This window comes from Aspergillus japonicus (genome assembly GCF_003184785.1).
Source record: "Aspergillus japonicus CBS 114.51 unplaced genomic scaffold BO86scaffold_45, whole genome shotgun sequence".
In the NCBI taxonomy this organism is placed as follows: Eukaryota; Fungi; Ascomycota; class Eurotiomycetes; order Eurotiales; family Aspergillaceae; genus Aspergillus; species Aspergillus japonicus.
In genome coordinates, this window is record NW_020291682.1 from 218,769 (window position 1) to 245,391 (window position 26,623).

Genomic DNA, 26,623 nt, shown 5'->3' on the forward strand with positions numbered 1-26,623 from the left:
CCATCCCAAGAAACTGGAAAGTTGTTTCTCTTTTCCCCCATCGGTTTTCCTCCATCCATAGTACTTATAGCTCGAGAATGCTTCAATATTCCAGGGGATGCTTGTCATCATGCATTCGGCGACATTTCCCCCTTGTACGCTATGACACGTCGAACTTGTCTAGACAGATTCCCTGCCACCTGCCAGTTGGAAGCTCTCCTGAGTGCTTAATTCTCCCTTGCTGACCCTTCCAGCGCGCGCTGCACTGACCGTCCACCCAAAGCTAAATTCTTCGGTGCCACATCGTTTCATCTTTTTTCACTTACAGCCTGCTACAAGGCTTGCTCTGACTAGTCTGCGCTAAGTCTCTTTGTATTTAAAGCGAGCTGCACCCACAGGGATAGTGGACCTGCCTTCTGCCATCACAATGGCCGCTCCCATCCATACTTACGGACCTTCATGTTTCCTGCCAGCCGATACTTCGGATCCTTCCTCGTGGCTCGCCTCCGAATCTCCTCCGAGCGTACGGCCTCAGTTCTTCTACACCTCTCCGCTACCGATAGATGACCCCTTGACTGCGCTACCCCCTCCAAGTGGCGGTCAGGGATCCGCCAATGCGAAGGCGCCGCTCCAACCTTTCTCGGTCCGGGATCACGCTGCTCTGGAAGAAGCCTGGAAGTCACTACAAAGGACCCGAAGAGAAAGTTTGGTCACGAAGGCCAAGACACAGGAAGGGCGCGCTTCCAAAAGAAACTCGGGCATACTGGTACCAGGGCAAGAACCAACAATAAGCCCAGAATGGAAGAGGAAGATGGGAGTATCCCTGAGCTCCAGCCTGGAAGACATTCAAGGGAAGCAGAACACTGGCGCCCCACTGTCTCTGGATGACAAGGCATTGAAGACCTTCAGAGGTCGATACAAAAATGAGTTCGGAAGCCCCGGGGTGGAGCATGAAGGAGCCCGGAAAAGGTCACGTACGCTTGACGCCAACTCAAAGGAGAACTTGAGACCGACCAAGGTCACTTACAAGGGCAGAGAACCATTTCTTCGGGAAGATATCGAATCCACGGGAGTCAAACCCAGCGGGGTGCTACGGACGGAGGACGTAGCTTTCGACAGTGGTGATAGCGTCAGCTCCCGGGGCAACACTTCGCGAGATGCGAGTATCAGCGGTTCTCCGTTCCTCAGAGCCCCAATTCACAAGCCGCAGAGTCTATTGGGAAGATCCGTTGAGTCGAACTCTTCAAGAGACGCCATTCCAGAATCGCCGACGGATGCGACCGCTCACACTGCAGCTAAACGCTCGGGACTGAGGACAAGCATCGATAGGGGATCACTTGAGGGATCGGACGAACAACTTCAGGAATCTGTAGAGATTGACGAAACACAGTGGAAGATCCCAGTCGGGGCTTCCCGGCTTCACCTTGTCGAATTGCCAAAGCTGAAGGTATGGTGCCTTCCATGATCCGTGAGATCTACAAATTATAACCTTTTCAATAGATGAAGCCGATATATTGGAGCCCATTGCACGACATAAGCAATGTCATCCGTGCGACGTGGTTCTACAAGAATACTATGTTGCCAGTTGAGACTGAGCTTGCTAACAAGCTAGAAGATGGGTATCTCTACCTGAAGCCGTGGACTGAAACATGGCAGGACGAACTCAATAGCTGTGTCGAGAACGGCGCTGATGCGGAGCTCAAGGTAGTGCACCGGCTTTGGCCCAAAGAGGACCCAACCCGACCGTCGACAGCTGCAGCTGCTTCTGATGGTACCCCATCCGCTGCGCATCTGGCGGAGCAAACAGAGCGCCCTGACAACGAGCCTTTCGCCCTCGATGAGAACCGCGCTGCTGGGGCCACTCCGGCGCACTCCGAATCTGTCAAGCCCTTCATGAACTCGAGCGTCATCTATGCTGACTGGCGGGAGGCACAGATTCTACGACCCAGTCTTCTTCCGTCTGTCTCGCGCGGGCGCAGACCGCTCAGTGCGATTCGTAAAGGCAGACAGATTGGGATCCCTGTAGTTCGCGGTTTCAGCCGGCGATTGTGGGACCGTCTACATCCCAGCAAACCGAACCCTGTAGAAGTGAGGAACTACCTTCGAAGCACCCAGACTCGAGCTATGTCCACCTCCGGAGAACCGGTATGCTATGCCTGCGCGATAGAGGAACTACGGCCGGCTCCGACGGACCTGGTCCTCGTCATCCACGGTATAGGCCAGAAGCTATCAGAACGAATGGAAAGTTTTCATTTCACACACGCGATCAATGCCTTCCGCCGGACCATCAATATGGAGCTGAATAGCGAGCCTGTGTGGCCACACGTGCGTCCAGGACACGGCGGGATCATGGCCTTGCCTGTGAATTGGCGCTCAACACTGTCACTGGATGAGGCCAATCTCGAGTCCCCAGCGGCCGGGGATCCAGCTTCCAATCACTATTCCCTGAAGGATATCACTCCGGAGACCATCCCCGCTGTCAGATCCCTGATCAGCGACGTCATGCTGGATATTCCATACTATCTGTCGCATCACAAGCCCAAAATGATCCAAGCCGTCGTCAAAGAGGCCAACCGTATCTTCCGCCTGTGGTGCGAGAACAACCCCGGATTCCAGCAGAATGGCCGGGTCCATCTACTCGCACATTCTCTCGGAAGTGCGATGGCTCTGGACATCCTCAGTCATCAACCCACCAAAATCCCCAGGTTCGATTTCTCCTCGACCAGCGTGCATGGAGACATTTTTGAATTCGACACGAAGAACCTATTCATCTGTGGCAGTCCCGCGGGGTTTTTCTTGTTCCTCAACAAGGGTATGCTTTCTCCTCACCCACACTCTCCATTCACAAGACAAGATTCCAAGCTAACCATTACACCAACGCAGCCAACCTCCTCCCCCGCCGCGGTCGCGACAAACCAGGTTGCGAAGGCGACGACCGACTCCGCGGCGTCGCCGGCGAAGCAGACATATACGGTTGTTTAGCTGTCGACAATCTCTATAACATCATGCACACCACAGACCGTATGTCCCCTAGCCCCCTCCTTATCCAATCCAATCAAACCCTCCCTCCCCCTTCCCCGACACACACAACTGACCCCGCCGATAAAAAAAAAAGCAATCGCCTACCGCGTCAACGCAGCCGTCGACAGCGACCTAGCCGCCTCCCTCAAACCCGCCTCCATCCCCACCACCACCTCGACCATCTGGTCCTCCTTCGGCAACGTCTTCCGCTGGTCATCCGGCACCGCCCCCAGCACCCTCCCCCCGCCCGCCGCCGTCATCACGGCCAAACTCCCCACGCAGGTCGAGCTGGAAACCCACGACTTTACCCGCGAGGAGATCGCTGAGAAACGCATGCTGCTGCTCAACGACAACGGGCAGATCGACTACTACCTGTCCGGCGGCGGCGGACCGCTGAACATCCAGTACCTGAACATGCTGAGCGCGCACAGCAGTTACTGGACGCTGACGGATTTCGTGCGCTTTGTGGTCATTGAGATTGCAAGGAAGCAGGGACGGGAGGCCACGTTGCCCGTCTTGCGGGCGGAGAAGAAGAAGGGGTGGAGGGTTGGGAAGGGTTGATTTCTTTTTGGGTTGAAATTTTTGCTCCGGGTTTGGGGGTTCTGGTTGGTTGGGATTGAGGGAGGGAATTGGGAGGGAAAGGGGATGTTTGGATGACGGACTGGCATTGTGAGTGAGGGTGGAGTTTGGGATTGATACCCCGGTTTTCCTTGATTTTTTCCTTTTGGTTGGGAGGTAGATAGAATTTCTCGGAGGTATTCTTGCTATCTTGATTCATCTGTTTGCACTGGGTATTTATGCTACAAATAGAATGGAGTCGGAATATATTTTGTGGATGGTAGCTTGGTATCTCCAGGCTGCGGATGCGGGTGGCTATATATTGTTCCCCGTGATCCTGTGTAGAAGGCACATTATCAATTCCATAAACAGGCCAAGAGAGCAGTCGTGCAATACATGTGTACATTTGAGGTAATCTTTCACATTAAGGCTGTGAGACCGGTAACTCAGACCTCCGCCACAACCGGCCCCAACATCAACGCTTCCACCAACGCCCCCTTCTCGACCTTCCCCTTCCCGGGCCGAAGCACCACCAGCGCATTCGCACTGGCAAGACTGCCGACCCTCGAACTTCGCTGACCCACGCCATCCACCCCGGTACTCGTGGCATAGAGCCTCCCATCCGAGCGGGAGGCCGTCACCACCGCCCGGTGATACTCTGTGCGCTTGGGGTCTGCCGGGAACGGATGCGCCAGCGCAACCGACACGAGCGGCAGGCCCAACGACGACGGCGTCACGGGTCCGGATCCGCTCTGTCGGTAACCCATGCCCATCAACTTGTGCAGCGAAGGCAGCACGAACAGGTTGAGCGTGACCAGCGCCGACGCCGGGTTGCCGGGGAGGGCGAAGATGAGCTTGTTCTGGCGTTCTTGCTGCGCGTCCGTCGAGGATGAAGAAGGCTTGAACGGTACAGTGGCGAAGGTGGTCGGTTTGCCGGGTTTCATGGACACGCGCCCGAAGTGGATGGTGCCGCCGAGCGAGCGTTCGATGGTCGGTTTGAGGAGGTCCAGCTCGCCCATGGAGACGCCGCCGGTGGTGATGATCACATCGACGCTGCGGGTGGCGGCCGTCCCGACGCCGCGGAGAGCATCCCGAAGGTGTTGTTCGAGTTCGCCGGTCGGGGTGTCGCGCGCGATGCCCAGGTCGACTGTCGGGAATCCCCAGGATGTGAGGCAGGAGAGGAGGGAGGGGCGGTTCGAGTCCCGGATTTGCCCGCCGGTGAGCTGGCGCGGGTCGTCGTGTTCGACGAGCTCGTCGCCGGTGCTGAGGACCCCGACCCGCGGCTTCTGGTAGATCTTCACGGTCCGCGTGCCGGTGGCTGCTAGGAGGCCGATCTCGCCGCCCACGGAGGTGATGAGGTCGCCCTTGCGGAGGATGAGGGAGCCGAGCGCGACGTCGCTGCCGGGTTCGCGGACGTTCTCGCCAGGTTGGATCTCGGAGGTCAAGATCTCCACTGTGGCTTCTTCCTGTCCGTCCGGAGTGGAGGTGGCGAGGACGGTGTCTTCGACCATGACGACGGCGTTGGCGTTCGGGGGCAGCGGTGCCCCGGTGGTAATGCGGGCGATGGTTCCGGGCTCCAAGGGAGTGAGGATTCCGCCCTCGTTGGCGTGAGTGATCGAGGCCACGGGGAAGACGCCTCGGGTATTAGGGCCAGACTCTGATGTTGCCGCTGCGATTACGGCGTATCCGTCTACGATGCTGGCGCGGTATGCCGGAACCGCCTCCGCCGCGTAAACGTCCTCGGCGATCACTGACCCGACTAGAGCTGTCGTCACAGGGACCTCGATAATGGTGGGCTCGGGCGTATGCTCGCTGATGAGTTTGAGTGCTTCATCAACGGAGAGCATGGGGTATGGGGAAGATCGATAGCGGCGGTTCGGTCCTGCATTTGGGTCGTTGGACTGTGGCCGCTCGGAGGGAGTCGTGTGTGCTCTGGGTACAGCGTGGCCATGACCATGACCATGAGAGTGGCCGTGACTGTGATCGTGATGGTGGTGGTGGTGATGATGATCATGGCTTGTTGGTTGAGGCGAGGCAGATACTCCTGCCTCGGCCTCTAGCTTCTTGATGCCGCCTGCATGAAGGGCTCTAGAGTTCGCTCCAGCCGCTTGGCTGCATGCGTGCGGAAGAAGTTTGATAATTGCTTCCAAATTCTCTTTGGCACCCTTGGGGGAGCCCGGCAGGGTGACAATCAAGGTTTTGTCGCGCACTCCCGCAACGGGTCTCGACATAATCGCAACTGATAGCTGTTAGCAGCGCCGTCCATGCATACCACGCAATAAGACATACACGGTGTAACCTTCAGGGATGCGGCAAGCATGCCATGTCTTCGCTCCAGTCAGTCATAGCTACTAGGAATGCAGAATTAAGGCATATCACTCACACAAGGCCGGAGGCATGGCGGTGGATAAGAGGCGAGACCGCCTGATCGAGACGTTAGTGTAAACGATGGACTCAATGCCAGGGTAGACAGTAGAAGACGAACCTCAGGGGTGATATCCTTGGTTGCAAACCCGGTGCCACCACTCACACAGATGAGATTGACCCAGTTTGGCCCATCTGTCCAGTCACAAATAGCACGTTGGATGTCGAGCACATTATCAGGGACGATCTTGATACCGGGCTGGCCCCAGGTACTCGGGCCCGCCGTTGAGAAGACGTTTGTGAGAGCATCGCCAACTTTGTCTGTGGAAGGATCCTGGGAAGCAGTATCAGACACCACTAGGATTGCTGCTTTGAGAGTGGTGGTATCGGTCATGGTGGTGAAAGGAAATTGTTGCTGAGGAAGGAGAGAGAGGTACTGGAGATGGTTCCTGTCGGCGGGGAAGAGCGATAAGCATGGCGGAGAGGGGCGGAGACACTGCCTAGTCCCGAGTAAGACAACCGGAATCGGCCATCAACGCAATAAGCCCGCGAGTTACTGAACAGCCTGAGCAGCACTCTATCATATTCCTACCCACCAGACACGGACACTCCAAACATACTATGCATCTCATCACTTTTATATTCCTAGGTCAGCCCCGCTGCCAATTACTATACATCTCTTCCCCCTCGCAATATCAGGCAAAGCAGCGAGATCAACAATGCATTTCGCACGCATAGCCAAAACAAAGTTCTACAGTTAAATCGAATCCGTACGCCCCGATGCAGTAGATAAAGAATGAGAAAGAATAAAAAAAGAAGCGACGACAAACGTGAGAGAAGTCATACAATTCATCCCCACCAACAACGAGCTCCTACACAATCCTTATACTCTTACGCGGCACCGAAGTCGAGTGCCTTGCCACCCACCAGAAGTCCAACAATGAGTCCGAAGAGACCGAGGACGGAGCTGAAAATCTCGATGACGAGGATCTTGACGAACCTGTTGCGCGCAGTGTTAGCAACCGCTCTTTGTGAACCCGGGTTGGATGGACAAACAAGCTGGGATCCGCAGCATCGGCCAGAGCTGCACCACTTCCGTTGATACCGACTGAAATACCGCAAATCAGGTTGCAGGTACCGACCGTGATACCCGCCCAGAACAGGGCGTAACCGGTGTAGTAGTCGCTTCCCGAGAAGATGCCGTCATTGTCGACAAGGTTGAGCTTGGAGGAGAAGACGATTGCCATGATGACACCATAGATAGCAACGACTTCACAGAAGATAATGGAGATCAAGTTCTTCGTCCGGATTCTGGGTGCCTTGACACCACCGCCGACGATGGACGATCCCGTCAGGAAGATACCCCTAAAAGCCCAAGTCTCAGCATGACATATGACCCAATCGGATTGAGGGGATGCTCGTACCATCCAGCACCGACGACCGACAAGCCAATGCACATGGCAATTCCGAGGTTGGCCCACGCGTAGGGAGATACCGACTCTAAGAAGTAACCGACCTGAATCGGATTAGCGAGGATTCCACCATGACCGTCGCCGAGTGTAGCTGTCGCTTACATTGAATCGTTCACCTTGACCGGTCAGGAGCAAATCTAAGTAGGGAGAAGATCATAATTAGTGTTGGGTTTTAGGGACCTCTATGCAGCTAATGGAGGTGGTTGCCTTACACAGTCCGATCACCAGGAGGGCCACGAATACAACACCGGTGAAATAACGGAGAACCATGGTGGACGTCGCGTGTGTGATTAAGACCCGATAGTTTTGGATTGGAAAGAACAATACAACGAGAGCAGAAGAAGAGAGGAAGAGGGCCTCAGGAATGAGGGGGGGGTGGGAGAGGAGGGGGAACAAGTAGGGAACAACAAGGACCGCAAGGCAAGTAGTAAGTCAGTAGGAGCTTCAACAGTGATCGATAGACCCCGAAGCCCAGGTGGAACAGCAAGCAAGCAAGTGGTGGTGGTGGTGGTGGTTATCGGGCCGGGTATTAATCCGGGCAGTCGGTCAAACCGTACTGAGTACTGACTAGTTACTCTAAGTTAGTCTAATCTATGCAGTGCAAACAGCAAACATACCTACCTAGTACTGTCAAAAGTTCCCCGGACGGACCCATGGGTCCAACCAGCGACTTATTTGTCCATTAGACCTTTAGAGACTCTACCTTCCTCTGGTACGGGTTGATCTGCTCTCGCCTTCTCCTCCCCTCACCTTCCCCCTCCCTCTTCTCTACCTGTCAATTAATTCCGAGCCTCTCGAAAGACTCCGCTTCTCACAACTCTTTCGTTCCCCTTGCACCTTCCTTTTCACTTTTCACTTTTCACATTTCGCCCACCGCCCACTATCACGAATCGCTCCTGCGACCTACTTCCGCTACCCCTGATTTCGCCGCTTCCACCACATCTCCGTAGACATGGCATCCACCTCCGGTGTAGGGTCGTATTCGAACCCTTTGAAGAAGTTCAAGTATGCAGCACAAATCACTATAGTCGAGTAACTCCTTGAACCGGTCGCTGATTGGATTGCAGGCTAGTTTTCCTGGGAGAACAGAGTGGTACGAATATCCTTCGCGACAAGAATCCACCCCGCATGTCTTTCCCTTCGCCACGCTCGCCCTAACACTTCTCCTACAGTTGGCAAAACCTCCTTGATTACGAGATTCATGTATGATTCATTCGACAACACATACCAAGCCACAATTGGGATCGACTTTTTGTCCAAGGTACCATCCGTCCGGTCGACGTTGGCCTTCCGCTAGCACGGCGAGCTTGTGTGCCTGCCCGCGTGGTTGTCCGAAACTAATCAGTGCTCTCTGTACACAGACGATGTACCTGGAAGATAGAACCGTGCGCCTTCAGCTTTGGGACACCGCCGGTCAAGAACGGTTCCGTTCCCTGATTCCCTCCTACATTCGAGATTCGAGTGTCGCCGTGGTGGTGTACGATATCTCGAATGCCAAGTCCTTCCAGAACACCCGGAAATGGATCGACGATGTCCGCGGAGAGCGTGGGAACGACGTCATTATTGTCCTGGTCGGCAACAAGACCGATCTGAACGACAAGCGGGAGGTCACGACGGCACAGGGTGAAGAGGAGGCCAAGAAGAATGGGTTGATGTTCATTGAAACGAGTGCGAAGGTCGGCCACAACGTCAAGCAGCTTTTCCGGAGAATTGCCCAGGCCCTACCGGGTATGGAGGGAGAAAGCAACAGAGGGGACAACCAAAGTCGGTTTTTCCGCGAACCAAACTCCTTTCTCGATCATAGCTTTGCTGACTTTGCCCAGTGATCGATGTTAACATTAGCCCGAAAGAGACCACGACTAATGATGGATGCGCCTGCTAATCACTGGATCGGCAGCTGCCGACTCAGTCTTTTCTTATCACCTTTTCTCTTCCTCTCTTGCCGGAACCTCAATCAGCGGCATGAGATATTGTCTATAATGTTCACCCATCCTCGACATGTACATTTCCTCCTGTCCCCCTTCTTTCGAGTGAATAGCGTGTTTAGATCAAGCTTCAATTCTTTTTTCTAAACTTAATTGGACCTATCCTTTTTGTCGTCAGTTTGTCTCCAAAAAGACTCCAGTAACGTAAAGACCAGGCGTGCATGTGCCAAGTTCTGAGATTAGGATTGCTTTGTGTTCAGCAGGTAGTGTGGGGACATATTGATCAATCTATGTGCCATTGTCATAGAAGCTTGACACGGCGTTGTTTTGGATTCAGCTTCCATAGGTTTCCGCAGCGACTGCACAGCGACCGTGGCGGGTCTACCCAGTTGGCGCGCGAAATCAGAATCATATGATCATCGAGTCCGATCTGACCATGGAATGAGTCTTTCCATAACCCGAATATAAATACATATTACCTATATCGGTAGTCAGGTTAACTCTTCAGTCCACTGTGTTCCTGCGGTGCAACTCTAGCAATAAGTTGTATGGTGTAAGCAAATGATTCAAGGCCCCCAAAAACCCCTGAGGGAGGGAAATTTCACAAGGCGGATTACATGGACTCATAAGTAGACTATGCATGGAGCAAACAACGCCTTCCCTCGTACTCGTATTTGCCGGTGGGCGGAAAAGTCGAATACTAATACTGTGCATAAAAGTTTGCCTAGTGGTTTGTTCCGCTCGGTCGAAGTGGGTTTTTGGATGCGGTGGTTAATTCAAGTCCAGAGCCAGGGGAGAGGATTCTTGTGGTCTGCACATCTTAGCAGGAGGAGCAGGAGGGGAGGGTAAGACCAATACAATGATACGATGAGTGTCAATCAGTCAATGTGCAGAGCACCTCGTGCCAGATAGGCACAAAAGTATGGGAAAGATTGCCAGGTGCAGTGGTGTCGATACGTCATGGGGGGACCAGCTGGGACAGGGACTGATCAAAGACCTACTATGTAAAAGATGTACTCCGTAGTATTCCAGGAGTGGACAAGGCAGCGATCGGCGGACCCGACCGGATAGAAAGCGCCGCCCCTGGGCCAATTACCCGCAATTTGGGCGCCCAGCGTTACTTTTGCTCACTCACTCTCAGTCTCTCACTTTACCACTCTTTCAACCTTGAAAACCGTAACTGTTACCTAGGTAGTAGTTAAAACTCCCCTTCCCTTCTCCAGCCAGCCGCCCCTCTCTCTCTCTCTCTCTCTCTCTCTCTCACTCTCTACTTTTCTCTTCCTCCGTCGTCACCTTCCATTCCTTTGCCTCTTTTTGTCACTCCCTTTCTCATTCATCACAACCACCCACCACCACACCACCCTTTCACCCTACTCTTATCGATCTGGCACATTTTCCCCCTCAAATTCAACATCATGGGGTTTTCAACCCGTCTCCTCCGCATCCCGCGGCCAGAGGTATGTTGCTATCTATTGAATTTATCGCATTAGTGGTGAAATTTTACGGATTTCCGCCTGCCTCCGTTGCCCGGTCGCTCTCTTCTGGAATTGAAGCTGACTTAACCCCAATCCCGGCTGGTCCGGGTTTGCAACACACAGACCTTTCTCTATGTCATGAGTCTTCAGACCGGTGCATCCTTAATCACTTTATCGTTACTTCTCAACAAAATCAGCGGCCTCTATGGCCTGCTCGCCCTGTTGACCGGCTACCATCTTTCACCAGTCCAGCTGTCGATGTACCTTTACTCCCTCCTCGCGCTGGGTCTCGTCACATATCTTTTCCCTCATATTCGCCAACAGTCTCCCCTGCAATGTCTTGCGCTCGCCTGGCTCTACGTTCTCGACAGTATCATTAATGCAGCCTACACCACCGCCTTTGGGGTGACATGGTTCCTCGTTATAGCCCAACATTACGATAATGGGAGCGCCTCCGGACCGGGCGCGGAGACCATCGCGCAAACCGCTGGCTTCACCAGTCCAAAGTACGATTCGTCGCACAAGGGTCAAGCCGATTCCTATGCAAGGAGATCGGATGCCCTGGGCAACGCCGTGTCCCAGCCCGAAAGCTTCCAAAGCATCGTTTTCATCTGCCTGCTGTGGACTATTCGCGTCTACTTTGTCTTCGTCATGCTGGCCTTCGCGCGACAGGCTCTCCGTCTCTACGTCGCCGTGCCGCGACACACTCAACTTCCGACCCACAGCCGCAACACCTCCATCGCTAGCGTGGCTAGTGTCGCCGACATCGATCGGGAACCATTCTCGGCGCACAGCCCCGATGGCCAAGGGTGGCAGGGTAAGCTGGGACGTATCATGATCAGCATCGGCCGCAACTACTGGCTGGGTGAAGATGAGGAGGGCGGTAATTGGGTGAACACTCTCAACCGCAATTTCCGCGCCCGCAACGCAGAACCTGAGCTCCCCGGTCCCCTGGAGAGAGAAAGAAGACGGCGATCGGGTACCGGCCCTCCCCAGCCTTCTCAGTCAACAGTCCAGGCGGCCGCCCTTCTGCAGCCAGTCTACGAACACGTACCGGGAACGAATGGAAAGATGCATGGCTGGAATGATGGCAGGTAGTCTCGCACTCGAAGCCAACAGTCATCACTGAGCATTCTCGATTCTTACAGAGATTCGGTTCTCACCGGTAGCAGGACTTCTGCTCCGTCTCCGAAAGGCTGGCAAATCACAGTCCTTCCGCGAGGTGAGGCAGCCCCAATGCAATTTAGGCGGCAGTAATTCCGCGCTCTAGCTGGAGGCTTGACCACTTTCCAGCGTTTGCCAACCATATCCGTCTTCAACCTATCAGAAATCGGCCCGTTCTTTCTTTCAGAGCCTTGTTATTTTAAAACTGTTGATACGACCCTACATACTTTCTTCACGAACCGGACAAGCGGACACTGGCTGGGATGGCGGACATACCTGCAACATTTCTACCGTCTCTTGTACTCCAGGGAGGCGTTGGTGTCGTCTGTATGTGAAAGAGATCGGCCAGTGTCACCATTGCTGGGAGGTGGACATAATTGATATTCACGAGGTCTTGTGATGCCCTTTCGGAATTCGGCGTCTGGGACATGTACATTGTTTGCTTGGGATATTGGGGGTGGGGATTGGGTGTGATTCCGGCGTCTTCAGGGTACATTTTGCGTGCATCGTGCTAGGGATCTGCATATATTTTCGACCATAGTTTTGCCCCCAGAGCTTGCATCATATGATGTGCAGAGCATATGTACATATCATATCACTATTTTTGGAATCTTATTAGTCCATCAACCCGAGGTGCATTGTGTAATTGTTCTTACATACCTCATATAGATATTCAAACCCCGTTACGGGTCCCACCCCGGGCTCTCGACCGAGAACGTGGTGGCTGCTGACGAATGCGGTTCCAGCTGCAGGTCGGCGGCAAAAGACCCCGGATGTCCGCAAAATCAAACGATGTGAGCTAAGAGAAGATGGGGCGGTTATTAAGGGTAGTCGGTACGCAAAACCCGTCTTTAGACCATGATGGAACAAGCGAGCTCAAGTAGACGAGCTAGTATCGCTGGTCTACAAGGGTATAAATCTAGATTAATGATAGTTACGATATAGTTACTGTAAGATCGAAATGTATCGGCATTCGAAGCAAAAACCGCCGAGCCCGGCCAAAGTGACGTGCTCGAGAGCAAGTCACGGGACCCCCGCACTTTCCTCCATTAGGCCTGTTTGCACTCTCCCTCAGTTGCAGTTTGCACCGATGTCGTGATCGCAGTCCAATCAGATGGGGGGTAATCCAACCCCCGATGGCGGAGATCGACCCAAAACTATGAGACGAAGAAGACTGCCCAGTGCTGCTTGCTCCTGCTGCTGCTTGAAACTAAACCCAGGTGATTCATACTGGCGAAAAGGAAAAAAAAAATTAAAGGAGTGCACGGCAAATCAGTCCAGCTAATTTATTTATCTTTCTCCTCTACATCCTCTTTTTTTTTCCTTCCTCTTTTCCCCTCACCTCCGCTCTCTTTCCCCCCATACCTCTGCAGTGTCTCTGAATTGAGTGGGGAATCACCGTATGCGGTGATATCCAATTCCTCGATCTCCCGACTCCCCTCCTTTCCCCTCCACATCCCACATTCTGCGCATTCAGTTGCGTAGCAAGCCATTATCAACATGGCCTCCATTTCGACTGCTGGAGAAGCAGGTATGTTCTATCAAGTCGAGTCTTTCTTTGCTATAGATGATTGGGAAACGTTCCAGCGCTGCTCGTCGTATGGGATTCCATGGGCTAACTGTATGCGCTTTTCAGTGGCGAGAATCGCCTACCTTACCAGCGATGTCGTTCTCTCCGTTCAACCCTCTCTGCAGGCAGATTCCTTGTTCTCCGAGACTTTGAAGACCCTCAAGACGAAGAACACTTCCAGCGTTTTGCCCAGAAGCATCCCAGAGGTACCTCTTACTTCCTTGTGAATGAACTTGTAGAAGGTGAAAAGCTAATAGTCAAGTAGCTTGTGGCTGTACGATACAACGAGGATCCTCTTCTCTCCGCTTTCCACCCCCTGCAGGCTGGCAATGCTGTGTCCGTGGTCACCAGCTCTTCTGCACTACTTTCCTCGATTCCCCACCTTTACCGTTTGGCGAACAGTCCGATCGTCCTCCATGTCGCCCTGGAGCCCTACCCTTTCCCAGACTACTCCGTGATCAGCTCTATCCGGCAATGTGGCTTCACTTTCCTGCACTCCGAGACTCTTCAGGAGGCTCAGGACATTGCTATTACTGCACATGCCTTGGCCCGCAAGTCTGGCAAGGGTGTCATTCATTTCTTTGATCCCGCCAACTCTGCCCGCGATGATGCTATCACAGAGGAAAGTGCCGACGTCGTACGGTCTCTGCTGAACCTAGGCCCGGACGCTGCTTCTCATACTGCAGGATTGGGTGTCCAGACTCTGTACACTGATTCCGGCCGCGTCGCCACCGTTTCTGAGGAAGCCGCTGAGAGCAACAATCAGCAGAGTGAGGGCGCTTCCACCCCTGCTCAAGCCTCGCAGCTCTCTGCCAGCGTTAGCGTCGATACTTCCTCCGTTGGCTCCTCTCGCCGGGACAGCAGCACCGATAGCCGCGGATCGAGCTCTGCTGCCACTACTGTTGATGCTTCCTCGATCCGCCCCGTCAGCGCTGCTGATGTCTTTGAGTGGACTTCTCAGACCTGGAAGAGTCTTTCCGAGGCTGTCGGACGCACCTACCGCGCTATCGAGTACACGGGTCCCTCTGATGCCAAGTCGGCCATCTTTGTGTTCGGCTCGACCGGTGTGTTCGTGGATGTCCTTGGCAAGGAGGAGACTGGTGAGCTGAGCAGTGTGGGACTCATCACTGCCCGCCTGTACCGCCCTTGGGTCGGTGGTCAGATCATCAACTCTATTCCCAGCTCTGTGGAGAAGATTGCGGTTCTGGAGCAGGTTCGTAAGACCACCAAGTGGGGTCCTTCGTTCATGGATCTCCTCTCCAGCCTCTCTCCTTCCTCTGCCGGTCGGCCTACCCCCCAGATCGTTGGTTACAGACTTGGCTATGTCGAGCCCTCGACTGCAGTCCAGGCTCTGCGTGGCATCGTTCAGAACTTGAACTCCCCCTCCCCCATCCAGAACTTAGAAATTGGAAGCTCCAAGGTCCCTACTCTCCAGACCTCCCTCGAGCAGCCCCACATCGAGAATGCCTACATTAAGATCCTCAACCAGCTGTTCGGTGAGCGCCTTCACGTCGCCAACCAGCTGGGTTCCAAGAACGCCGGTATCTCCGCCACGATTGCTGCCAGCCCCGAATACGGTTTTGGTGCCTTGATTGCCCGATTGGAGCACCGCAAGCGTTTCGTCCGCGAGGTTGAAGAGGCTTCCAAGGCTTCCACTTTCGCCACTGATGTTCCCCGCTCTTGGCTGTCCAAGTGGGCTCTGAGCGCTTCTGATGCCTCCAAGGCTAACAAGCTGGCTCCTGATGTTATCGCGCGCTTGTCCAACGACGGCTCCCAGCTCGCTAGACAGCTTCTAGCTTCCAAGAAGCTCTTCTACGATGAGTCGCTGTGGTTGATTGGCTCTGACGCCTGGGCTTACGATCTCGGAAACTCTGGTGTTCACCACGTTCTCGCCTCCGGAGCTAATGTCAACATGCTTATCATCGACTCTCAGCCTTACTCGGAGCGCACCGCAGCTGATCCTACCCGCAGAAAGAAGGATATCGGTCTGTATGCTATGAACTATGGCAACGCCTATGTTGCTTCCGTCGCTGTGTACGGCTCCTACACTCAGGTGCTCCAGGCCATGGCCGAGGCCGAGAAGTTTGAGGGTCCCTCCGTCATCGTCGCCTACTTGCCCTACAATCAAGAGAACGACTCCGCTTTGACTGTTCTTCAGGAGACCAAGAAGGCTGTTGATCTTGGATACTGGCCCCTGTACCGCTGGAACCCCGCCAACGAGGAGAAGGGTGAGGCCAAGTTTATCCTGGACTCTGACCGCATCAGACGTGAGCTTGAGGAGTTTCTGCGCCGTGACAACCAGCTTACGCAGCTCACAAACCGTCAACCCAAATTTTCTCCTGTCCTTGCCGAGTCGTATGGTACCGAAGTCCGTGCTTTGCAGAAGCGTCAGGCCAAGGACTCTTACGAGAAGCTGCTTGAGGGTCTCTTCGGTGCTCCTCTGACCATTCTGTTCGCCTCCGATGGTGGCAATGCACAGAACATTGCTAAGCGCCTCGGTAACCGTGGTCGCGCCAGAGGTCTTAAGACCCTTGTTATGGCTATGGATGACTACCCCACCGAAGATCTCGCCACTGAGGAGAACGTGGTCTTCATCTCCAGTACTGCTGGTCAGGGAGAGTTCCCCCAAAACGGCCGTGGTCTCTGGGAATTCGTGAAGAACTCTGGCGACTTGGACCTTTCCTCCATCAACTACTCCGTCTTCGGTCTCGGTGACAGCCACTACTGGCCCCGCAAGGAAGATAAGATCTATTACAACAAGCCTGCGAAGGATCTCGATGCTCGTGTTGCCTTCCTGGGCGGCCGCAAGCTTACCGATATTGGTCTGGGTGACGACCAGGATCCCGATGCTTATCAGACTGGCTACTCTGAATGGGAGCCTCGTCTCTGGCAGGCTCTTGGCGTCGACAAGGTTGAGGGTCTTCCGGAGGAGCCTGCTCCGTTGACCAACGAAGATATCAAGATTCAATCGAACTTCCTGCGTGGTACCATTGCCGAGGGTCTCTTGGATGAGAGCACTGCTGCCATCTCGGCCAGTGATCAGCAGCTCACCAAGTTCCACGGAACCTACATGCAGGATGACCGTGATGTTCGTGACGAGCGTAAGGCTCAGGGCCTTGAGCCTGCTTACAGCTTCATGATCCGTTGTCGTCTGCCCAGTGGTATTGCCACGCCTTGGCAGTGGCTGCAGATGGATGCTATAAGCAGCTCCCACGGTAATGAGACCATGAAGCTCACTACCAGACAGACCTTCCAGTTCCACGGTGTCATCAAGCGCAACCTTCGTGGCGCTATGCGTGCCATCAACAAGTCTCTCATGACTACCATCGCTGCTTGCGGTGATGTCAACCGTAACGTCATGTGCAGTTCGCTCCCTGAGCTTTCCACTTTCCACCGCGAAGCCCATGCCGTCTCCCAGAGAATCAGCGACCACCTGCTCCCCGCCACCTCTGCTTACCACGAGATCTGGCTCAAGGATGATGATGACAAGAAGGTCCAGGTTGCTGGTGATGCTGTCGTCGACCACGAACCCTTGTACGGTCCTACCTACCTTCCTCGCAAGTTCAAGATCACGATTGCCATTCCTCCCCACAACGACACTGATGTCTACGCTCACGACATTGGTTTGATTGCCATCAAGGGCACTGATGGCCACCTGGAGGGCTTCAACGTCATTGCCGGTGGTGGTATGGGTACCACTCACAACAACAAGAAGACCTACCCCCAGACTGGACGTATGTTCGGTTACGTCCCTGCGGATCAGGCCCACATTGTCTGTGAAAAGATCATGCTTGTCCAGCGTGACCACGGAGACCGCAAGAACCGCAAGCACGCTCGTCTCAAGTACACCATTGACGACATGGGCGTTGAGGCTTACAAGGAGAAGGTGGAGGCTCTTCTTCCGGAGGGTCTGCGCTTCGCTGAGCCTCGTCCCTTCAAGTTCGACTCCAACGTCGACACCTTCGGCTGGCTCAAGGATGAGAAGGGTCTGAACCACTTCACCTGCTTCATCGAGAACGGTCGTATCGAGGATACCGCCGATTTCAAGATGCGCACCGGTCTGCGCGAGCTCGCCAAGCTTGACAAGGGTGAGTTCCGTCTTACTGGTAACCAGCACGTCATCATCTCCAACATCAAGGATGAGGATCTGCCTGCGGTCAAGGAGTTGATGGCCAAGTACAAGCTTGACAACACTGCCTTCAGCGGCCTCCGTCTGTCTTCCTCTGCTTGTGTTGCCTTCCCCACCTGTGGTCTTGCCATGGCCGAGTCTGAGCGTTATCTGCCCGTCCTCATTGGCAAGTTGGAGTCCACCTTGGAGGAGGTTGGTCTCGCTCAGGACAGCATTGTCATGCGCATGACTGGTTGTCCCAACGGCTGTGCCAGACCTTGGCTTGCTGAGGTTGCTTTCGTTGGTAAAGCGTACGGCGCTTACAACATGTACCTGGGTGGTGGATACCACGGCCAGCGTCTGAACAAGCTGTACCGCTCCTCGATCAAGGAGGACGAAATCCTTGACATCATGAAGGGTCTCCTCAAGCGCTACGCTGCCGAGCGCAACACCGATGGCGAGGTGCCGGAGAGATTCGGAGATTGGTGTATCCGTGCTGGTGTGATCAAGGCGACGACTGATGGACAGAACTTCCACGAAGGAGTAAGTTGATCTTTCATCGCTCTATAAAAAGTACTTGACTAATAATATTTTTCAGGTTGCCGAGGAAGATGAAGAGTAAAATGCTTGTCGACGAGATATAGCGATCATGATATACGTATCGTATCGCATTGTTCTCTTTGCATTGTTGAAAAATATCTATTTGAACGAACTGTTTATGATCTTGGATGATGATACAGCTAGCTCTTTTGTACATACTTTTTGATGACTAATTGTTTCTATACAACTATCTTGAGTTCTCTTTTATTCCAGTCTCGAGGTTGTGTCCTCTGTAGCTTATCGAAACTGTAGCCAGTATTGAAGCGGAGGTGATGAATTTCCTAGTTCACTGCCGCAAACCCGGAGCCCGCCGCAGACACCATTCCTAAAAATGGCAGGCGGTATCAACCGCCGCGGGGGCATTTCTTATCACCCTCCGCCTCCGATAAAAAAAAAAGGCGGCTGCAAAAAAAAGGCGCATGAACTTCCCCGCTGTCAATCATTTACTATCCATACTAATATTGCCTTTCAATTACCACCGCCAACCATTGACAACTCCTTCCTCTTCGACCCGAAGAAGCCCAATCCAGGGCCTTCCTTACCCACAATGACCACCCCCACCCACGACGACGACCCGATCATCGCCTCCTACAACATCTACCTCACGGACTCGGAGATCTCGCGCTACGTGCTGCAGTACCTCGACCGCCCGACGGGGTACAGCTACGACGACCGCCACGGCCAGAAACCCACGGGCTTCCGGCTGAAGCCGACGACGGGCCTCGTCGAGGTCGACGTGCCCATCAACACCCGCGTGAACTACGACGTCAGCAAGGGGTTGCGCTACGGCGATGCGCTGAAGAAATCCCAGCGCGCGCGGGAGGGCGGCGCCTATGGCATGGCGGGCGGGTTTAGTGCTGGGGGGAGCAGTGGCGGTGGTGGTGCTGGGGGTGGAGGGAAAGTGAAGGTGGAAGGTGGTGCCGGTCCGATGCAGGTCGATGAGGGGAAGGAGACGGCGGCGCAGTTGTTGCGGGTGCAGACGCTGGGCGGGCGGATTAAGGGGTTCGAGGGCGGGGATCCGGTTTATATGTTGGGGGCTTTTCGGGGGGGTGAGTTTTTTTCTTCTTTTCCGATTTCCTTTTTCCTTGCTTTCCCGAGGGGGTGAAGGGTATGGCTAATCGGTGGTGTGATCGCGCTTTAGAGAATCTCCATTTGTCGCCGGTCACCGCGGTGGTGCAGTTGCATCCCCAATTGCATCATCTCGATGCGCTGGATGAGATCCCGACGAAGGGGAAGGGCAAGGCGCGCGGCAAGGAAGGCGAAGAGGGGGACCGGCCGGGCGAGAGTGAGGCCCGCGCCATCGACGTCAAGATCAAGGCGGCGGAGGATGGCGAAGCGGCTATGGTTGCGGGCAACCTGGACCTCTTGAAGCAGATGCAGGATGAGAAGTGGAAGGATTATGAGTGGGTGGATGCTGAGGTGAGTTTTTTTGCTTTTTTTTTTTTTTTTTTTTTTTTTTTTTTTCGCTTCTTGCAGGAAAGGGACACCATCATGCTGATTTGTTCTGTGCGAACCAGACTGAGGAATCGTGGCAACTATACGAGAACTACATGATGCATCAGGACGTCGAGTCTCTGCCACAGCTGCAGTCGGCCATCGAGTCCGAGGAGTATCTGGATAAGATGAGCGCGCCCCGGATTGACCCTGCGCGGCCGGAGTTGACGGGTTGGGCGATGAAGCAGAACCGGAGGAAGCAGCGCGAGGAGGCGTTGCCCCGGGAGGCGACTGCTGGGGACGGTGGGCAGTAGTAGGTACTGTACAGGATGTAGTTTACAGATAGGTTACGACAGGGCAATGACTTGCATATCCATGATCTTGTGCTAGTTTATCGATGTGTAGTATAGATACAGTATCGGCTTGTTTGAGGGATGATGAGCATCATGTTGTCTGGCGAAAATCCATTGCCTCGTATGCAACCTTGAATTGTCATTGAGATGTCCCAGCTGTAGTCTATATAGCGTTGAAAAGTAATGTGGAGCAAGCCACGAGAATCCGAACATTTCTATTGCCTCCGCCGAAACTCGAAGACTCTCAACTAGAGAAGATGTGGCCAATCAGCGTCCCGGACAGAGAAAATCTTATCGCGCTTCCAGAAGGTCACGTGCAGTCATGTGCTCCTGCTATCGCCTCTCCCGGCCCGAAGTTCTGCTGGCTGCTGCTCTTTTGCTGCTAATCCAGAATCTATTATTTTTCCTCCCGTCCTTTTTCTCTCTCCGCCGAGTTGAAAGTAGATTGGGTTTTTTTCCCTCCAATTTGCCTTCACGCTTGTTATCCTTTCCTCCTCCTTCCCTATTATCTCTCATTCTTTTCTCCCTTTGCGTCTTTACGTCTTCAGAGGGCTGCAGTGCGGCTTGTCTATTGGAATTGATGAATTGAAGTTTATTGCCTGGCAATAAGCTCGCTCTTGATCACTCCAATTCCCATCCTGCATCTCCTCGTTGACACTACACGGTTCTTCTCGCGCCTTCGTCGTTGCGTTCAGTCTTGCCCTTCTCTTCTCTCCAATAAATAATATCCTGTTACCTCACGATTAATTTCTGTCGACTTGCATGAGCCTTGTTTATAATAATATTTTTCTAGCGACATTTCTACTGCCATGTTGTCCCGCGTCGCTCTTCGGAAAAATGCTTTGGCTCGCGTGCGAGTTACAGGCCGCTCGGCTTTGCCATCACCGGCAATATTGAGGCTTCATTCGCAGTCAACTCGACCAGTTTCTTTCACAAACCCTTCATCTACAACAAACACACAACACCGTTCTCGCCGACATTCTCTGACTTCCAACCGAAGCCTTGCCACCGCCGCAGACCAGTCCATATTCAGTCAGGGGTCAGGCTCGTATATCCCCTTCGAAAATGCCACCTCAGATGGGTCTACCTTCTCTGGCGACAGCTTCTTTGATCAGAGACTGTCTCCCTTTTTTAAACCACACTCCCAGGGGCTCCCTGAATCTTCTTTGATTATCATGAACGAGGCTGCGCAAACCAAGCCCAGGGTGCAACGGAAAGTGAAGGGCCTGGGTGGTGACGCCGATGAAATGCTGGCCAACTTGGATGTGTCGCTTCGCATTCACCAGTACGAGAGATCTGCTGTACTGATCAGTCGTTTAAAGCACTGTTACCCTCCCGGATCACCCGAGTTCCTTGATTTGTGCAACCGCCACCTGAACGCGATCGTCTCGCACATGTCCGTGACCCGGCAGCATGAACTGGTCCCTGCCTGCCAAAGGTTCTTTGAAGTGGAACTTCGTGTACAGGGTCTCGAGCCCAATGCTACAAGCTATGCTATCATGATTCGGATGGCTCTCCGCATGTTCCACGGTTCCAAGCGCGACAGAACCGTGCGCCGCTACTGGGAATTCGTTAAGAGCAAATCTTGGGAGGAACGAGTTCTTTCGGAGTCGGTTTTTTCGGAGTCGGATTTGGGCGAGCTGTCGCAGGTCGGTCCCCTCTTTTTTTCTGGTTCTTTCTGGGTTTTTCTTTCTTTCTTTCTTTCTTTCTTTTTTTTTTTTTTCTTACCGTCCTAGTTCTCGGTATCAGTGAAGACATGCTAACCGTGTTATCCGTGTAGATCTGTTCTCACGACGTGCAACGTGTGGCCATGGGCAACTTCAATCCTAATACAACCAGCGATGATGTCTCGGTTGCCGAGTCTCAGGCTGTGGAGGTCAAGGCTGTCAAACAGAAAGGTCTCGGTCTCTCTTCGCTTCAGGAATCACTCGAACTTTTCTCCGACCCCTCCAGAGTTTCATTGCCACTTTACGAGCAAGGTACCGTGGAGGACCAGATGCATCAGCAGAAGCAGGCCCGGCAGCGCCAGCTTGAACAAGATGCCATCCAGTCGGCGCTCAACCGTTGGCGCGCCGAGAGTGAGACAAGGAGAAAGCGAGGATTTGATGGTGCTGAGAAGCGCTTAGGACCGATCATCGACCAATGGCTCACTGGGCTGGAATCAAAGATTGAAGAAGAGCTAAAGACTTTCGACAAACTAGTTGCCAAGTCTGGGCCGTCGCCCAACGCAGCGGAACTTGATCTGTTAGAGTATGGTGTTTATCTACGTGCTTTGAAGTCGGATCGCATTGCAGCAATCACGATCCTGAGTGCCATAAATACCTTTAGCCGTCTAGGAGTGGACCAAGGGCTCAAGTTGGCCGGACTTGCTTTCAACATCGGCTCGGAATTCCACGATGAGATTTTGGCAGAGAGAAGTTTGCAGCATCAAAAGGAGAGGCAGTCTTCTCACCTCAGCAATGCCAGACAGGCTCTTGCGATTCGCAAACAGAAGGATGGTCGAGCGCGCTGGTATCACCTTTCGCGCAAGATCGAGGAAGAGGACCCGTCTATTGCCTGGTCGGCTCGAGTGAAAGCCAAAGTCGGCGCCACGCTAATGGGCCTCCTCTTTGACGCCGCCAAGGCTCCAGTGGAGGTCATCAATCCTGAGACCAAGAAGAAGGAAATCACCCTGCAACCTGCATTCCAACACAATTACCAGATCACCTGGGGTAAACGCGCTGGCTTCATCCATCTACATCCGTCCGTCGTCGAAGTTCTGCTCAAGGAGCCCCCCGCCGACATTCTGAGCCGCCACTTGCCGATGGTTTGCGAGCCCAAGCCTTGGAAGGGCGTGAGTGACGGCGCCTATTATGTGTACAAAAGTGAGCTGATTCGGTCGACTCCGGGCGAACATCTTCAACCGGCCTATGTCAAGGCTGCCATCGAGAGCAACGGGCTTGACGAAATTCGGGAAAGTCTAGATATTCTGGGCTCTACAGGCTGGGTCATCAACCGGGAAGTATTCGATGTCATGCTTGAAGCATGGAACTCCGGCGAAGCTATAGCGAATCTCGCTGCCTTGGAGCCAAATCTGACTCCCCCTCAGAGACCGTCTGCGGAAGAAGGTTATGAGGCCGAAAAGAAGTGGGATCGACTTGTCCAGCTCATGGAGAATCGCAAATCCGGTATCCATTCTCAGCGTTGCTTCCAGAACTTCCAGATGGAAATCGCCCGCGCTTATCTGGACGAAACGTTTTATCTCCCTCACAATATCGATTTCCGTGGCCGTGCATACCCTCTTCCGCCTTACCTCAATCAGATGGGCGCCGACAATGCCAGAGGCTTGCTGCTTTTCAGTAAAGCTAAGCCGCTTGGTCCGCAAGGTCTCAGATGGTTGAAAATCCAGATCGCCAACCTGGCAGGATTTGACAAGGCCAGCCTTCCCGAGCGCGAACAGTTCACAACGGACCATCTGGAGGATGTACTGGACTCTGCTAACAATGGACTTAAAGGCCGGCGTTGGTGGCTCAAGGCAGAAGACCCTTGGCAGTGCCTGGCTGCCTGCTGCGAGTTGAGAAATGCGCTCAAGCTGTCGGACCCTACCCAATACCTCTCGCGCTTGCCTATTCATCAGGATGGATCTTGCAACGGACTGCAACACTATGCTGCTCTGGGCGGTGATAAGGTCGGCGCTCAGCAAGTCAACCTCGAGCCTTCCGATCGCCCATCCGACGTCTACACCGGTGTGGCGGACTTTGTTAAGAGAACCGTCGCCCAGGAAGCCGCCGACGGCAACCCAACCGCCAAATTCCTCGAAGGACGGATCACTCGCAAGATCGTGAAGCAGACGGTCATGACCAACGTCTACGGTGTCACCTTCATGGGTGCTATGAAACAGGTTCGAAAGCAGCTTGTCGACCACTATCCGGACCTCACTCCTGAGCAGAGAGCCGACGGTGCTTTGTATATTGCGCGCAAGATTTTCGAAGCTTTGGGCTCAATGTTCAACGGTGCCCACGAGATTCAATACTGGTTGGGAGATTGTGCCAGTCGTATCACTCGGTCCATGTCGCCGACTCAGATCGAAGAAATCATGCAAGAAGCCATGAAGTCGGCGACGGCCGCCAACTTGGATCCGAGTAAGAAGCTGCGATCCACGGTCATCTGGACAACTCCGCTGGGATTACCCGTGGTTCAGCCTTATCGAGTCCGCTCGTCACGACGAATTGCGACTACCCTGCAGAGTTTGAGCATTGTCGATTCCAACGCGGATGATACTGTCTCGGCCCGCAAGCAGCTTCAAGCTTTCCCTCCCAACTTCATTCACTCCCTTGACGCCACACACATGATGCTTTCAGCCATCGCCTGCCACAAGGCCGGTCTATGCTTTTCAGCCGTCCATGATTCCTTCTGGACCCACGCCTGCGACGTTGACCAGATGAACGAGCTTCTTCGAGACGCGTTTGTGCGCATGCATTCTGACGACGTGATTAAGAGACTGGACGCCGAGTTCAAGGTCCGTTACGGGGACCACCTCTTCCTTGCCAAGGTGCCCAGTCGCAGTCGGATTGGCAAAGCCATCATCGAGCTGCGCAAGAGCAAGAAAGGACGAGGAAAGAGCTCGAAGGTCTCCGAGTTGTTCGAGGAATACAAGCGACAGAAATTCCTGAGGTCCGATGATCCGGAGTTGCAGGCCCAGGGTCAGGCGATGGTGACCCCCGCCAGCGTCTTTGACTCGCTTGGCAAAGACAAGGATCTGTCCATCTCCACCTCGCTGGGTGCGACGGCTGTTGGTCACATTCCCGACAATGCCGATATCACCAGTCAAGGCCCTGATCCTCTGGAATTCGACAAGTCGGATCCCGCCATCGAGGCCCTACTCGGCACGATCGAGACCGATCCGGAGGCGCTTGTCACAACCCCCGAGGAGGACCGGCCTAAGATGAGGCGCAACAAGCTCACCCAAATCGCGTACCAGCACTTTTGGCTTCCCATGCGGTTCCGCGATGTCCCCGCGAAGGGTGACTGGGACGTGAGCCGTATCCGAGACAGCAAGTACTTCTTCTGTTGAGGAGCGCAATGTATAGAGAGGCCGAATTTTCTGGTCTATGTCTGGTTTTACTGATATCCCTTGTATGATCCATGGTTTTTTTTTTTTTTTTTTTTTTTTTTTAATTGCTGTACCAACACGTGGGGTGTTCCTGCACGGAGTTTCCGGAGGCGCGTGGTTGCTTCCATCCTGTATAGTTAGCTCGGACATTGTTTCGGATCTCTTGTGTTCTAGAAAAGCGATGACTACAATTTCAATGTATATACACCTGTTATGAATAACTCCTTTCACTTTCACTTTCACTGTTGTATGCGGCCTCTAATTGACGATGAACGCCACAGTGGCCTGTCGAACTACCATTCATGTATGCTCTTGCCACAACTCCAGGTACTTTACTTCCCTGCAGTAGAACTGACCGTTATCTTCCACCATGTTTGGTTATTATTTTTTAAGACTGTATCACTAGTGTTACAGGTTACAGAATTCTACTTCATATTTCACAGATCTAAACATTCTTGATTCTGCAGTCGTTAATTTGCTAGGTACATATAGCATAGATCGTGTTCATGTACTGTACTGCACAGGGCACGATTCCGGGGTAGTAGAACGGCTAGTAACAAATTCTACCAACATCTCTTCTCTCTTCCTTCTTCCAGCTCTTCCTTCTTGGGTATGGATACTTTTATGGTACTGCTTGTGACTCCTCCACCTTTGCCACAATTTGTTTTTTTCTTTTTCTCAGTCCAGATTAGTGGAGTCAAGTCAATGGATCGGTTGTGTTTGTCCAACGCACAGATCCTCCACCAAGTTCTCTGGGGGACACGGAGGCAGAGGTCCGAGATGAATCGGGCATTGGGGCCTTGGGGCAGTGGGAGGGAGTTTGTTTGCCGTAAGTAACCAATCAATCTCGTATCGGGTGTGAGCGCCATCCATTTCCTCTCCTCTCCTTTCCTTTTTGCTCAGTGACGGTCTGACTGAGTGAGTGACTGCCGGTCTGACCCTCTGCAGGGTGCAGATCCGGAGTCACGGACCCGTCAAGTCTGTTGGAGGTGTTGTTTTTCTCCCCCGCCTTTTCTTTCCCCGCCCCTCTTCTCTCTCTCTTCAAGGTTCCAACGACAACCTGATCTGATCGGACCACTGGACACCTGCAATCTGGGTCCCCTTCAAATTAAAATCCCCTCCACCCGCCACTTAGATCATGAGCTCGATATTACATATGCCCATAGCCGAGTCTGACTGTCCACATCGACTGTTAGGAGATGAGAGAAGAAGGTCCAATGACTGGGGATGCCCGCAGCAGTGAGAGGAACACGAGAGCCTAGTCTGTTTACCCCCCGATCCCGATGAACTCGATTTAGGGATGCGGATGCTGATGCGGATGCTGATGCTGCTCGCATACCGCGTGAACGGTTCTATCTCGGTGAGCAGGATCATGCTGATGGGACTAAAAGAGAGACCTCGGATGGTCGTCTAGACATGCCAGTAAGCTACTTCCTGTACAACTGGTTGTTATGTAGACCATGGTGACCCTGGTCTGTGGCGAAATTGCCTAGCAAACCTGATACTGT

General features: G+C 53.5%; 8 protein-coding genes across 8 annotated transcripts; 6 read left to right on the forward strand and 2 right to left on the reverse strand.

Annotated features, from left to right (window-relative positions):
* Nucleotides 1–43: 43 nt before the first annotated feature.
* BO86DRAFT_457819 (DDHD family phospholipase) lies at nucleotides 44–3,922 on the forward strand. Its single transcript, XM_025677250.1, has 4 exons — nucleotides 44–1,426; nucleotides 1,480–2,791; nucleotides 2,863–3,000; nucleotides 3,095–3,922. Exons 1-4 carry the CDS (start codon nucleotides 407–409, stop codon nucleotides 3,559–3,561), a joined length of 2,937 nt encoding a protein of 978 aa, XP_025525383.1. The 5' UTR covers nucleotides 44–406; the 3' UTR covers nucleotides 3,562–3,922.
* Nucleotides 3,854–6,340, reverse strand: BO86DRAFT_411618 (bifunctional molybdopterin adenylyltransferase MobB/molybdopterin molybdotransferase MoeA family protein). Its single transcript, XM_025674596.1, has 4 exons — nucleotides 6,044–6,340; nucleotides 5,942–5,982; nucleotides 5,848–5,885; nucleotides 3,854–5,797 (listed from the first exon to the last, which is right to left on the reverse strand). Exons 1-4 carry the CDS (start codon nucleotides 6,314–6,316, stop codon nucleotides 4,005–4,007), a joined length of 2,145 nt encoding a protein of 714 aa, XP_025525384.1. The 5' UTR covers nucleotides 6,317–6,340; the 3' UTR covers nucleotides 3,854–4,004.
* Nucleotides 6,341–6,542: 202 nt separating this feature from the next.
* BO86DRAFT_391037 (H(+)-transporting V0 sector ATPase subunit c'') lies at nucleotides 6,543–7,857 on the reverse strand. The gene is made up of 5 exons (XM_025672516.1): nucleotides 7,607–7,857; nucleotides 7,497–7,531; nucleotides 7,347–7,438; nucleotides 6,979–7,287; nucleotides 6,543–6,922 (listed from the first exon to the last, which is right to left on the reverse strand). The coding sequence occupies exons 1-5, from the start codon at nucleotides 7,662–7,664 to the stop codon at nucleotides 6,814–6,816; spliced, it is 603 nt and encodes a 200-aa protein (XP_025525385.1). The 5' UTR covers nucleotides 7,665–7,857; the 3' UTR covers nucleotides 6,543–6,813.
* Nucleotides 7,858–8,000: 143 nt separating this feature from the next.
* On the forward strand, nucleotides 8,001–9,354 carry BO86DRAFT_391038 (Rab family GTPase YPT6). The gene is made up of 5 exons (XM_025672517.1): nucleotides 8,001–8,399; nucleotides 8,462–8,487; nucleotides 8,567–8,655; nucleotides 8,756–9,158; nucleotides 9,218–9,354. The coding sequence occupies exons 1-5, from the start codon at nucleotides 8,347–8,349 to the stop codon at nucleotides 9,274–9,276; spliced, it is 630 nt and encodes a 209-aa protein (XP_025525386.1). The 5' UTR covers nucleotides 8,001–8,346; the 3' UTR covers nucleotides 9,277–9,354.
* A 1,380-nt stretch (nucleotides 9,355–10,734) lies between these two features.
* BO86DRAFT_420821 (inositol phosphorylceramide synthase regulatory subunit KEI1) lies at nucleotides 10,735–11,892 on the forward strand (the record flags this gene model as incomplete). Its single annotated transcript, XM_025675234.1, has 2 exons — nucleotides 10,735–10,776; nucleotides 10,918–11,892. The coding sequence occupies 2 exons, from the start codon at nucleotides 10,735–10,737 to the stop codon at nucleotides 11,890–11,892; spliced, it is 1,017 nt and encodes a 338-aa protein (XP_025525387.1).
* Nucleotides 11,893–13,167: 1,275 nt separating this feature from the next.
* BO86DRAFT_343364 (sulfite reductase (NADPH) subunit beta) lies at nucleotides 13,168–18,446 on the forward strand. Its single transcript, XM_025669145.1, has 4 exons — nucleotides 13,168–13,489; nucleotides 13,595–13,734; nucleotides 13,794–18,179; nucleotides 18,235–18,446. Exons 1-4 carry the CDS (start codon nucleotides 13,459–13,461, stop codon nucleotides 18,256–18,258), a joined length of 4,581 nt encoding a protein of 1,526 aa, XP_025525388.1. The 5' UTR covers nucleotides 13,168–13,458; the 3' UTR covers nucleotides 18,259–18,446.
* A 172-nt stretch (nucleotides 18,447–18,618) lies between these two features.
* On the forward strand, nucleotides 18,619–20,102 carry BO86DRAFT_366777 (uncharacterized protein). Its single transcript, XM_025670115.1, has 3 exons — nucleotides 18,619–19,285; nucleotides 19,378–19,655; nucleotides 19,754–20,102. Exons 1-3 carry the CDS (start codon nucleotides 18,784–18,786, stop codon nucleotides 19,982–19,984), a joined length of 1,011 nt encoding a protein of 336 aa, XP_025525389.1. The 5' UTR covers nucleotides 18,619–18,783; the 3' UTR covers nucleotides 19,985–20,102.
* A 348-nt stretch (nucleotides 20,103–20,450) lies between these two features.
* Nucleotides 20,451–25,178, forward strand: BO86DRAFT_411624 (DNA-directed RNA polymerase). The gene is made up of 2 exons (XM_025674597.1): nucleotides 20,451–21,672; nucleotides 21,804–25,178. Exons 1-2 carry the CDS (start codon nucleotides 20,833–20,835, stop codon nucleotides 25,074–25,076), a joined length of 4,113 nt encoding a protein of 1,370 aa, XP_025525390.1. The 5' UTR covers nucleotides 20,451–20,832; the 3' UTR covers nucleotides 25,077–25,178.
* Nucleotides 25,179–26,623: the final 1,445 nt, after the last annotated feature.

Coding starts and splice junctions, on each gene's coding strand:
- BO86DRAFT_457819 (XM_025677250.1), top strand. CDS start 407: ATGGCCGCTCCCATCCATACTTACGGACCTTCATGTTTCCTGCCAGCC. Junction 1,427..1,479: donor TCGAATTGCCAAAGCTGAAG/GTATGGTGCCTT, acceptor CCTTTTCAATAG/ATGAAGCCGATATATTGGAG. Junction 3,001..3,094: donor CATCATGCACACCACAGACC/GTATGTCCCCTA, acceptor TAAAAAAAAAAG/CAATCGCCTACCGCGTCAAC.
- BO86DRAFT_411618 (XM_025674596.1), bottom strand. CDS start 6,316: ATGACCGATACCACCACTCTCAAAGCAGCAATCCTAGTGGTGTCTGAT. Junction 5,983..6,043: donor CCAAGGATATCACCCCTGAG/GTTCGTCTTCTA, acceptor CGTCTCGATCAG/GCGGTCTCGCCTCTTATCCA. Junction 5,798..5,847: donor ATCCCTGAAGGTTACACCGT/GTATGTCTTATT, acceptor AACAGCTATCAG/TTGCGATTATGTCGAGACCC.
- BO86DRAFT_391037 (XM_025672516.1), bottom strand. CDS start 7,664: ATGGTTCTCCGTTATTTCACCGGTGTTGTATTCGTGGCCCTCCTGGTG. Junction 7,288..7,346: donor TCGGTCGTCGGTGCTGGATG/GTACGAGCATCC, acceptor TTGGGCTTTTAG/GGGTATCTTCCTGACGGGAT. Junction 6,923..6,978: donor GATGCTGCGGATCCCAGCTT/GTTTGTCCATCC, acceptor TGCGCGCAACAG/GTTCGTCAAGATCCTCGTCA.
- BO86DRAFT_391038 (XM_025672517.1), top strand. CDS start 8,347: ATGGCATCCACCTCCGGTGTAGGGTCGTATTCGAACCCTTTGAAGAAG. Junction 8,488..8,566: donor TTTCCTGGGAGAACAGAGTG/GTACGAATATCC, acceptor CTTCTCCTACAG/TTGGCAAAACCTCCTTGATT. Junction 8,656..8,755: donor GGATCGACTTTTTGTCCAAG/GTACCATCCGTC, acceptor CTCTGTACACAG/ACGATGTACCTGGAAGATAG.
- BO86DRAFT_343364 (XM_025669145.1), top strand. CDS start 13,459: ATGGCCTCCATTTCGACTGCTGGAGAAGCAG. Junction 13,490..13,594: donor TTCGACTGCTGGAGAAGCAG/GTATGTTCTATC, acceptor TGCGCTTTTCAG/TGGCGAGAATCGCCTACCTT. Junction 18,180..18,234: donor GACAGAACTTCCACGAAGGA/GTAAGTTGATCT, acceptor AATATTTTTCAG/GTTGCCGAGGAAGATGAAGA.
- BO86DRAFT_366777 (XM_025670115.1), top strand. CDS start 18,784: ATGACCACCCCCACCCACGACGACGACCCGATCATCGCCTCCTACAAC. Junction 19,286..19,377: donor GTTGGGGGCTTTTCGGGGGG/GTGAGTTTTTTT, acceptor ATCGCGCTTTAG/AGAATCTCCATTTGTCGCCG. Junction 19,656..19,753: donor ATGAGTGGGTGGATGCTGAG/GTGAGTTTTTTT, acceptor TGTGCGAACCAG/ACTGAGGAATCGTGGCAACT.
- BO86DRAFT_411624 (XM_025674597.1), top strand. CDS start 20,833: ATGTTGTCCCGCGTCGCTCTTCGGAAAAATGCTTTGGCTCGCGTGCGA. Junction 21,673..21,803: donor ATTTGGGCGAGCTGTCGCAG/GTCGGTCCCCTC, acceptor TTATCCGTGTAG/ATCTGTTCTCACGACGTGCA.